At 36.6% G+C, this 12,542-nt stretch overlaps 1 protein-coding gene across 1 annotated transcript in view; it reads right to left on the reverse strand.

The window, feature by feature from the left end:
- Positions 1–4,275: 4,275 nt before the first annotated feature.
- LOC130048796 (fibrinogen-like protein A) overlaps positions 4,276–12,542 on the reverse strand; it is a 31,590-nt gene continuing 23,323 nt past the window's right edge. Inside the window, exon 6 of the mRNA XM_056145854.1 lies at positions 4,276–4,481. Coding sequence (XP_056001829.1) covers positions 4,276–4,481 — 206 coding nt within the window. The remainder of the gene's footprint in view (positions 4,482–12,542) is intronic.

Raw genomic sequence — 12,542 nt, forward strand, 5'->3', positions numbered from 1 at the left:
TTAATTGTATTCGTTTAAAGTTCGTCAAAGTCATTTGAAAAAAAATTGAGGTTAAAGAAAAAAAAATCTCGTAGTGTATCATGAAATCAGCTAAAAGTCGACCAAAAAATAATAGGCATTTTTCCGAATTAATTTCTGCATATCTTGGGAAGTATACGAAATTTCGGGATGAACTTCGGTAGTAATGTAGATTGATTATGTATGAATATATTAGAATACAATGTAAAATATTATATCAATTTGTTTATTGTTTTTACATCGGCTAACTTGGGTACCCCATATAAAGAGCTCTATACCATTACTCTTTAGATAGTAAATTCAACCCCAAGCGATGCAATTGCCTGTGCGAGGACCCATGACATTCACACCTTATGCCGAGCGTTTAGCGATGGTACTGTCACTACCTGTTTTAACGACTTAGGTCTGTCGCGACCAGGATTCGAACCCGGCCTTCTGCTAAAACGCGGAACGGAATTTAAGAATTAGAATGATAAATGTAGGGGAGGGGAACTTGATTCATCGGGTAGGCTCATAAAATCTTTTCTTAGGGTATCAACCAGAATAAAGTAATACAATTTGAAAGGGGTTCAATTATAATTCAAGTCTTTTTCAGTATTGTTATGTATTAGATCTATCCGGATTCTCGTACTATGTAATTCATATTTTAGTCACATCTTGTGTATGAATATTGACACATGCTTTTGGGTAATAAAAGTAGTTCCACGATGGCTGAAAAACGTGTGTGTATATTTAGACGGAATACAACATTCTTGGCGACGAGGATGGAATACTAGGGGATAATTATACCCATAGACATTACAGATCAGTGATATGGAGGACGATCAAATCGTTGCAAACGGTGAAAACCCTGAGGTTGATGCACCTAATGCAAATCAACAGCAAATACAGGCCAGATCAATCGGTAAAATCAATGCATTTGACGAGTCTATCGAGACATGGGAAGTATACACAGAACGTGTTGATCTCTATTTTCAAGCAAAAGGGGTGCCGAATGCACTCCGAGTTCCTTCATTCTTGGCGATTGTGGGTGCTAAAACGTACGGATTGTTGAAAAACATTGTTAGCACCCAGAGGCCTGCAGAGCTCACATACCAAGAAATTCTTGATCATTTGAACAATCACCTAAACCCGAAACCGTCGGTCATCGCCGATCGTTTCCGATTTCATAAACGTGATCAACGTTCTAGTGAAACAATTATGACATATGTAGCTGAACTTATGAAGCTGTCTATTCATTGTAATTTTGGAGATAATCTGAACGACACTTTGAGAGACAGATTTGTGTGTGGAATTCGTAATGAAGGGACACAGAAGAAATTACTGGCAGAACAAACTCTTACATTTGACAATGCTGTGAAAATTGCGCACGCTATGGAAACTGCAGGAGGTGATGCCGTTGAATTAAGGGAACAGCGAGCATCTACTGCTACAGTACACAAACTGGGAACTAGAGCACAGGGGAAAAGTAAAACACAGCCTAAACAGACTAACAGTAGATCATCTACACAGACAAAAACTGCTAAACATTGCTGGAGATGTGGAGGTGATCACAGTGTGGCACAGTGTCGACATGAACATTCAGTTTGTCATTACTGTTCGAAGAAGGGTCATATTGAGAAGGCATGCATCAAGAAAAAGAAAGATGTCGCGAGAAAACATGGTCCAACCAGAGTGAAATATGTTGATGGACAGGATGATGACTTATTTGAACCATTACTACATGTTCATAGCATCAACAACATCAACAAAATTGACCGGATTATTTTACATCTGTCGATAAATGGACATACTTTGCCAATGGAACTAGATACAGGGTCGGCAGTGTCGCTCATTCCGGAAAACTTCTACAGAAAAACATTTCAGTGACATTCCCTTGAGAAAAACAAAGGTGAAAGTAAAAACTTACACAAATGAATACATAGCTCCACTTGGAACTATCGAAGTAGCTGTGACTTTAGATCAACAGGAGCACATCATGAACCTCATAGTAGTGAAACAGACTGGACCAGCGCTATTTGGCCGAGACGGACTACTACTATTCAAAGTTAACTGATAGGAAATCAAGGTACACAAGTTACACCAGGTAGGACAGGATACAGAGACTCTGTTACAAGAAATACTTGCTAGACACAAACCAGTGTTCGAAAAAGGAATCGGGAAATTGAAAGACATTGTGGCGAAGTCATATTTAGAAGACAACGCGCAGCCCAAATTTCATAAGGCGAGACCAGTGCCTTACTCGTTAAAGCCGAAAGTGGAAGAGGAGCTTCAACGTTTAGAAAATGATGGAATAATTACGTCTGTCAGTCACAGTAATTGGGCATCACCTGTAGTTCCAGTCGTAAAGAAAAATGGACAAGTCTGTGTGGAGACTATAAGGTGTCGATCAACCCCGTTCTTAAAGTCGATCAGTATCCATTACCGAGAATACAGGACATATTCGCTACACTGTCTGGAGGAAAACGAGTAGATGAGTCATGTAGGAAACTACTTACAATCAATACACATAAAGGTCTATACCAGTACAATAGGTTACAGTTTGGAGTAGCTAATGCCCCAGCCATATGGCAACGTGCCATTGAACAAGTATTACAAGGAATACTGTTCACATCATGCAAACTGGACGACATGATCATCAGTGGACAATCGGATGAGGAACACTTGGCAAACCTAGAAGCAGTATTGGAACGTTTGGAAAGATTCGGTCTACGGGCAAATCTTGACAAATGTGAATTTTTCAAGGAGCAAGTCACCTATTGTGGTCACATGATCTCAGAGTAGGGACTTCAGAAGTCACCAGACAAAGTGAATGCTGTGTCGAATGCGCCAAAACCTGAGAACCTACAGCAGTTTCGCTCATTTCTTGGGTTAGTTAACTACTACAGGTCCGTCCTACCCAATTTGTTTACTGTGCTTGGACCATTGAATGAACTACTACAAGGGGAGAAGACTTGGAAATGGACGCCACTGTGTGATAAAGCCTTCATGGATGTCAAGGAAATGATGACGTCGGAACAAGTATTGTGTCATTATCGCAACCGATTTCAGGAACTATCTTGTCATCAAGATTGTCTTATGTTGGGGAATCGTGTTGTCATACCTGAATCACTGAGGCAGAGGATGTTACAAAACTTACATGAAGGACACTCCGGAATGGTCAAAACAAAATATGTCGCAAGGTCATACGTATGGTGGCCCAAACTGGATCAAGATATCGAAGACTTATGTTCATCATGTTCAGGATGCCAGAAAACGAGCAACATGCCGCGAGCAGCACCAGTGCATCCTTGGGATTGGCCGAACAATTCTTGGGAACGTTTACACATGGATTTTGCTGGGTCATTTTTGAACTCCATGTGTTTACTTATTATCGACGCACATTCAAAATGGTTGGAAATTTACCCGATGAAATCTACCACAGTCAGTACCACTATTGAGAAATTGCGCATTTTGTTCTCACAGCATGGTTTGCCAAAACAGATTGTTTCAGATAATGGACATCAGTTCATTTCAGAGGAATTCCAGACGTTTCTGGCGCAAAATGGTATCCAACACATTACATCGGCGCCATATCATCTAAGAACAAACGGTCAAGCGGAGCGCGCAGTCTAAATATACAAACACGTGTTTCAGCCATCATGGAACTACTTTTATTACCCAAAAGCATGTGTCAATACTCATACACAAGATGACTAAAATATGAATTACATAGTACGAGAATCCGGATAGATCTAATACATAACATATCCTCCCCATCATTTACAAAGTGGTTCATTACATATTCATTGAGTTTAAGTTTCTAAAAATGTCAGTAAATGTTCATTGTCCTGCGACTGAAAGTTTTTTTTTTATAATACTGCACAAAACTGAAGGAAGAACACCTTGCAACATGACTCAAAGTATGAACTATGAAAAGAACCTTTGGTTCTTGTGAATTACATTAATGTAATGATTTTACACAAAATAAAATCTAAATTTTTAACACATTTACAAATGAAGAACCCTGGGTTCTTCTGATTACACAGGAGATTATTGTGCTCCTCAACACAGTGTAATCAGACCCTACAAATCTAAGCGATTTGGTGCACGTCTTTCTCTCTTAGGATAACAACGTTCTTCCGGAGTTTTAGCTTTTGCGATTGGTGCGGATTCTTTCTCAGTTGAGATCTTTTTCGGAGATCGTTCCTCAGCTTGAATATTGCCACCTGTTGGTGTCACTGGAGCAGAAATTACGACTTCTGGTTCTTTTGTACATTATCCTGTACGAAGTTGATCTGTGTGCCGACGCCAAGTTGTACCAAATCCTGGATCTACCGTATATGAAAGTGGTCCTCTTTGTGCCTCAATTTCTGCTGGTATCCATCGATGACCCGGGGTGCGATAATCACGAACCATCACATTTTGTCTTGGTTTGAATTCCCGAACTTTTGTTCCGCAATGTTTAGATAGTTTCGCTTGATCTTGAACACAACAAGTATATTTATCTTTTTTTCTTCATTTGTGAATCAACACACTGTCAAAATCCGATGTGTGTGTGTGTGTGTGTGTGTGTGTGTGTGTGACAAAGCCGGGGAAAGAGATGGTACCAACAGGCACGTGCTTAATATTTTTATTAAAACTTACTATGACAAATATTAAGCAAGCACCTGTACGTTAGTACATTCACCCACAAAATCCACCGTTTCAAAATACATAATGAATCAATATAAGATATTAATATGAAATGGTGGATTCTGAGAATGACTTCCTGTTCTCTCTATCATTTCTGCTTCCCTTGTTCATAATAAGCCTTTTGATGTTATAAAATGCTGACCTCCTCATAACATTGCTTAAAATATTTTCCGCTTTCCATTCTGTTCCGCTTTCCGTTCCGCGTTTTAGCAACACCCGAACGCTCTAACTTCTAGGCCACCGCACCGCAGAATGTTCAAATGAAAAAAAGAAGTAATTTGATATGTTCAAATTGAAGAAGAGATATCCATACGCATTACCGTTCACCATTAAACAGTCCCCATCACGTTTGAACTGAAGAACATGAAAATACTTTTAACTAAAACGCTTTCTCATAGAATATCAATTCCGATGTTTTCATCGAATGCCAATTTCTGATGTTTTCGTAGTTGACCAGAGTGAAAATTGTATATAACAGAGAATTGATAGCACACTAACGTACTTAATGAAGTACACGTATGCCGGTGTGAAGTGTAGCTGTTTATATATTCGTGCATTTTCAAAAATTAAATTTATTCTTAAATATCATTGAAGCAAGCTACTGACAAAATTTTACAAGTTGATGGTACAGGGGTTTCAACAGTCTCGTTTGAAGTCAGCATTTCGCAAATTCTATGGCCGTTGTAACGATCTAGTTCTTCAATACAACCTATCATTGGGTCAAATGCTGTCTGACGTGTTTCATACCGATTGTTAAGCCGTTCTTGGCACACTGATTTTGACTGCGGATAACTTCGTTTACCTGATCAGGATATAGGGCTCACGGCGGGTGTGACCGGTCAACAGGGGATGCTTACTCCTCCTAGGCACCTGATCCCACCTCTGGTGTGTCCAGGGATCCGTGTTTGCCCAACTATCTATTTTGTATTGCTTGTAGGAGTTATGAGATTGATCACTGTTCGTTATCTTCACCTTGCATATAAGCAAACCCAATCTACATGTACGTTTAATTTGGTTCAAATTGCTTCGTGTTACATGACAGAAGTGTGAAGTCATGAAAGAATATCAAAAAATACCAAAATCAACGACACAAATCATAAATTCATAGAGGTTTCCTTTCGGAAAACATACAGCCCATGCGTTGAGGAAATTCATATTCAAATACATTTTTAAAATTAGCTTTTATTGGTACAAACTATATGTTAATTTCTTTTTGCTCGACGGATGGGCACACCTTTTTCTAAGCAAAAATCTGAAATTTAACAGTTAACAAGCTCTTTTTGAAAAAAAAGGCGATGTACCGACTTGTAAACCGGAATTTTTTTTATCCGGCACGGCTCAGATTTTTTCTTTTGTTATTATCGCTGATGCTTCCATGCGTGCAGCACGCAGAGCTTTCCTCCCCTCCTTTCTGTACAGTCATACTGTCTTGTTACAGTTGTTTTTCTCTGCCCACAATGTAAGTATTCTATATTTTTGTCATTATAAACATTGTATAATGTTCCTTATTATTCCTGCTGTGGAATTATATTTTTATTTTCTTCTAAAATGAGTGTGAAGTATGACAGTATATTTCGTGGAAATTCAGGGTGGCTTGTTATTTTATTTCTTTCGCATATGCTCGCTAAATATTTGCAAACCTATCTTTCTATATAATTTAAGTTATATGTATGCTTATCTCTTGTGTCAAATGTATTGCAAATTAGATACTTTTCAGATTTTCGTAACTTTAATATTTCTGTGTATTGTACATCATATTTACTTTTTCTTTATATGTTTATTGTAGCTTTTCATCGGTCAGTCGGTCGTTCAGTCAGTCACTCAGACGGTCGTTCAGTCAGTCACTCAGACGGTCGGTCAGTCAGTCAGTCAGTCACTCAGACGGTCGGTCAGTCAGTCAGTCAAACAATCATGCATATATACAAACATTCAATCAATCAGTAAAGACAAAACTGGTTAACTAGCTGTTTTGTTATGGAGTAAGCATAGGCGGGGAAAAGTTTTATTTATGACATAATGAACAGATGCTATCAAATAAGCAATAACTTTGATTTAAGTTGAGATAGTATACTTGGCATATATCTAACTTACTTAAAACACAAATCAAACTTGATTCAAGGCACATTTCTTTGTTATTGTCACATGGTATTTTCAAAGATTCAACAAGAAACAATATATGGTTATAATCTACCGATTATAAAGTCTATGCCAATTTGAACTTCATTTAAAAAAATCCAGACCACGAGGACTTGGATGTTTTAATTAAAAAAAAAAACAAAAAAAAACAAACACCAAAACCCACCAAACAAACAAACAAACAGCTTATTTCCTTCCTGGTGTCACTTGATCTTGATCCTAGTTTGTAGGTCCCTCTCATCATTTTTGATGATCCTATTCTCTATCAGTCCCAAATTCTAAAATTATACAATTTCTATAATCATGGTCAAAGGTCAAGGTCACAGTAAATACTGGTTTGTTGTAGGTCACTACCTCTTAATATCATTTCTGGAGATTCCATGTATGTAGCTCTAAAGTTATAACAGACTATGTAAAAGGTCAGAAGTTAAGGCCCCTGGAGTCACTTACGCGGGTACGTTAAGGTAAGGTTTGCGACATTTTGACATGTTGCGAACAAAGACATGTTGCATATCAGTATGTTAAGTAGGACTTTATCTTTTAAAATTGACTTTTTAAAAACAATCGTCCGTGTCGTTTTTTGACCAGATGGGCTTATTTTTGTGATGTTTTACATTTTCGGGATCTTTGTACAAAAGGGAATACTAGTGGTATAAAAACTACACTAGGCAAACTTATGGGGTAAAAAGCTGGTATAATTATTAAAAAGAGTATTATCTATAAGATTATACTAATTGGTGGAAAGGTGTTATTTTAAAACATAAAAAAATAGCACTTTTTATATCTTGAATAAAATTTAAATTGGTTGTCATGGCAACAAAAATGTATATTGAACAGCTTTATAAGATCTACGTCAGAAAAAATTTACTTTAAAAATAATATTTGGACCATAAATATTTAAGAAAGCATATGGAATTACTACCCACCGGGCTTTGTTTCCATGGTAACAGATTAAAAATAATTATTTCATTTATGCGATTGGTCACTTTGTTTTATAATTGTACAACTTTTGAAGAGTGCATTAAGCATTTTCATGAATAAGATACAATTCCAGCCCAAAAATGATATTTAGTAAAGTTAGTAAAAATGACACTAATGAATCTGTCGACGTTATGCAAATGTTCCTCATACAAAATTAAGACTATTTTAAGATGTACTAGAGAAGACCCCTTTTTTTATTTTTACATGATCAGATAAGTCGCGTTTTCTACATTTCAAAGTTCATGCGATAAATCGCTCTATCAGCGCATGTAGATGTTATAGCATTGAAATATGAAGTGCATGTAATTAGAGAGTTTTGTCGGGTTTATTTTTAAAAATGCTTGTGAATGTCATAAAAATCTCTAGATTCTTAATGTCGAACCTTGTCTTTGAGGATACTATTCACAAACAATGATCGATTATAACAGCATCAAAATAAATCCTACTTTCCCTACTGAGCAAGATTCGCAGAGATTACATGGTCACAACATAATTTTAATGGAAATTAACCGTAGCGCATTGCATACTATATATGTATATATAAAAATTTGTAGACTTTCATAATATCAAAGAAAATAATGTATAAATGATCATTTGAGAAACATTATTATTATTTTGTCATAGAGGGTTACACACACGCCACTTGACACCGCTAGTAGATAACAAGTAAATATTATGACATTTTCCCTCGATTCAACTATGACGTGATGCATTTTTTCATTATGACGTCATAAAGCGCGAAGTGCACTGAGGTATATCCAGAGTTATTTCCCTGTTGTTGCAAACCTTACTGGGATAAAATCCGCGAAACAATGTGACGTCATAATTGAAATAAGTATATTATCACAAAGTATATTGAATTCCGATTTTATTTTTAGCTCACCTGAGCTGAAAGCTCAAGTGAGCTTTTCTGATCACCCGTATTCCGGTGTCCGTCCGTCTGTCCGTCTGTAAACGTTTCACATTTTCAACTTCTTCTCAACAACCACTGGACCAATTTCAATTAAAGTTGGCACAAAACATCCTTAGGCAAAGGGAATTCTAAATTGTTAAAATAAAGGGCCAGGCCACCTTCCAAGGGGAGATTATCAAGAAAAGGTAAAAATAGGGTAGGGTCATTAAAAAATCTTCTTCTCAAGAACCACTGGGCCAGAAAAGATGAAATTTATAGATAAGCTTTATTAGGTAGTGCAGATTCTAAATTGTTAAAATCATGGCCCCGGGGGTCGGATGGGGCCACAATAGGGGATCAAAGTTTTAAATACAAATATATAGGGAAAATCTTTAAAAATCTTCTTCTCAAGAACCACTGAGCCAGAAAAGCTGAGATTTATATGAAAGCTTCCTTATATAATGTAGATTCTAAATTGTTAACATCATGGCCCCCTGGGGTCGGATGGGGCCACAATAGGGGATCAAAGTTTTACATACAAATATATAGGGAAAATCTTTAAAAATCTTCTCAAGAACCACTGAGCCAGAAAAGCTGAGATTTATATGAAAGCTTCCTGATATAGTGCAGATTCTAAATTGTTAAAATCATGGCCCCCTGGGGTCGGATGGGGCCACAATAGGGGATCAAAGTTTTACATACAAATATATAGGAAAAATCTTTAAAAATCTTCTTCTCAAGAACCACTGAGCCAGAAAAGCTGATATTTATATGAAAGCTTCCTTATATAATGCAGATTTTAAATTGTTAAAATCATGGCCCCCTGGGGTCGGATGGGGCCACAATAGGGGATCAAAGTTTTACATACAAATATATAGGAAAAATCTTTAAAAATGTTCTTCCCATGAACCACTGAGCCAGAAAAGCTGAGATTTATATGAGAGCTTCCTGATATAGTACAGATTCTAAATTGTTAAAATCATGGCCCCCGGGGATCGGATGGGGCCACAATAGGGGGTCAAAGTTTTTTTTGTTTGCTTTTTTTTCGTTTTTTTTTTTATATAGTGCAGATTCAAGTTTGTTAAAATCATGGCCCCCGGGGATTGGATGGGGCCTCAAGGGGGGGGGGGGGCGCATCAAAGTTTTACATACAAATTCATAAGAAAAATCTTTTAAAATCTTCTTCTCAAGAATCACTGATCCAGAAAAGCTGAGATTTATATGAAAGCTTCCTGATATAGTGCAGATTATAAATTGTTAAGATCATGGCCCCCGGGGGTCGGATGGGGCCACAATAGGGGGTCAAAGTTTTACATACAAATATATAGGAAAAATCTTTAAAAATCTTCCCGGAACCACTAAGCCAGAAAAGCTGAGATTTATATGAAAGCTTTCTGATATAGTGCAGATTCAGGTTTGTTAAAATCATGGTCCCCTGGGGTAGGATGGGGCCACAATAGGAATCAAAGTTTTACATACAAATATATAGGGTAAATCTTTAAAAATCTTCTTCTCAAGAACCATTGGACCAAAGAAGTTCACATTTACATGAAAGCTTTTTGACATAGTGTAGATTCAAGTTTGCAAAAACCATGGCCTCCAGGGGTAGGTTTGGGGCCATAATAGGGACTACGGTGTTACATGCAATGACCAAGGTGACCCAGGTGAGCGATGTGGCCCTTGGGCCTCTTGTTTATTTAAGTTTTATTTATGCATAAAATAAACCATGCAGCTACTAAGATCCAACGAAATTCGAAATGCTATACTGTTGTTGTAGATATGAACACCATCAACGTTGAAATTTGTATTACAGATGAACGCGGGAAATGGTTAAACGTTAAATTTAATAGTCTGCTCATTTACCAACCAAGTCGAAATTTTGCTCATTACTGACTTTCAACATGATTAATTTGTACACAAAATATCTTTTTGGTATTGCATGTGCTCTATTTTTAAAATGGTTTCAAAGGCATAAAAACGGCTAATTTCGGCGATTTCGGTAAATCATGTCAATCGGAGAGAAGGAAAATGACGTCACAGAACATATTATGTGACTAATTTTCACATGTATCATCAGGGCCAATGCCCTAGTGCATAATCATAATGATTAAACCAAGTGAAACCACATTTTAAATTTATCTTAATTTTGTGGCGAAATTTGGGCCTTAATGTACCTTGCTCTTTCTGTCTGATCGATATGAAAGTAAACTGATGACGTCATGACTATACATCGAGTGACGTTGACACATGCAAGGAATTTGTTTATGTGTGCCATGCAAATATCGACAAAATGTGGAGTATTTGAAATATATGACATGGGATATATGGAATATATATGTGAAACGCTGAGAATTTATTGATATTAAGAAGGTATGTTGATATCATTCATTGACAATTTTGTTTAACGGAGAAAACATTCCATTTAGCATATCGATCCGATTTTCCTCTGTCACAGACTGAAATAAAACTGCAAAAGTAGCACATTATGCCGCATACGTTTAGAGACTTTTTATACACCGTTTGAAAGGTCATAAACTAATGTACACGACAATTACTGATAGAATCGTCTGTTAAGAAAACTTTTAAAGAAAACTGCATAGCATGTAGCATCAATGCAAAATGTAAAACATGGGCTAGATGGTTTCGTGTTTAAATGTTCAATAATTATTTCTTATTGAAAGTGGTAGGATTCTATCAGTAATTCTGATATACTATGAGTATTTTACCGTCATTATCGCCAGTTATACCAATATTTAAATCTTGGGATAATATGTTACTTTTACATTTTCTATTAAGGTACCTCCATGATCTATTTATAACAGTCATGCAATGACGTCATACGGAAGCGCATGTTTGTCATGTTTTTATGATACAAAATGTTCTCATGTAAACAACCAAAATAGTTTTTAAGAGTTAGTAGATCCCTCTCTCTGTGTAAGACAGATTTTAAAAATTATGCAGTTTACGTGCATAAATAGAGCATGACCTGCCTTAACATACCCACGTAACCTTGATACCAATTTGTAGATCCAATCATCCTTTTATTATTTTTGAAGATCCTATCTCTTTATCAGGCCTTGTTCTTAAGTAATCCTTAAGTTTATGATCTAAGATCAGATGTCAAGGTCACTGGACCTACTTGACCTGGCTATTAGTTTGTAAATCTTATGATCCTCTTATCCTTTCTGAAGATCCAATATATCCATGAATTCCGGTTCTAAAATTACATGAGCTTGTATGTTCAAGGTCAGAGGTCAAGGTCATTGGAGCAATTTGTAGATCTCATCACCCTTTTATCATTTCATCCCATATCTCTATCAGATCTGGTTCTTTTGTAATACCAATTTCATGTTCTAGGGTCAGGGATCGAGGTCAATGGACTAACTTGACCCTGACAGTTGTTTGTAGATTTTATCATTTCTGAAGGTCCCATATCTCTATCAATTTGAAGTTAAAAAAAATAATAAAATGCTATTAATCCTTCCACATATTTTTTTAATGAAATAAATCATAGCATATTAAATCCTCAATCATGTCAATTGTTATATTTTGAGGTCAGAAACTATGTTCAGATTTAAAACAAAGGGCGATAATTGTGTAGAAAGTTGCATGTGCGCGAAATCATTGAAATACAAAAATGTCAGGCCCGGAATGAATGTGACGTATTGCAATGGGCCCTCGGTAAAGTCAATGTTTACATGGTATCGAATAAAGTGGATACTGACAGCATTAGAAAGGGGTTAGGAGGCAAATTTAAGTAGGCAAATGTTGTTGGTGATAAATACTTACGAGTTATATTCATTGCGCGGCGTTCAAAACGAAACTCGAGATTTCTCCAAAA

This window comes from Ostrea edulis, chromosome 7 (assembly GCF_947568905.1).
Source record: "Ostrea edulis chromosome 7, xbOstEdul1.1, whole genome shotgun sequence".
Lineage (NCBI taxonomy): Eukaryota > Metazoa > Mollusca > Bivalvia > Ostreida > Ostreidae > Ostrea > Ostrea edulis.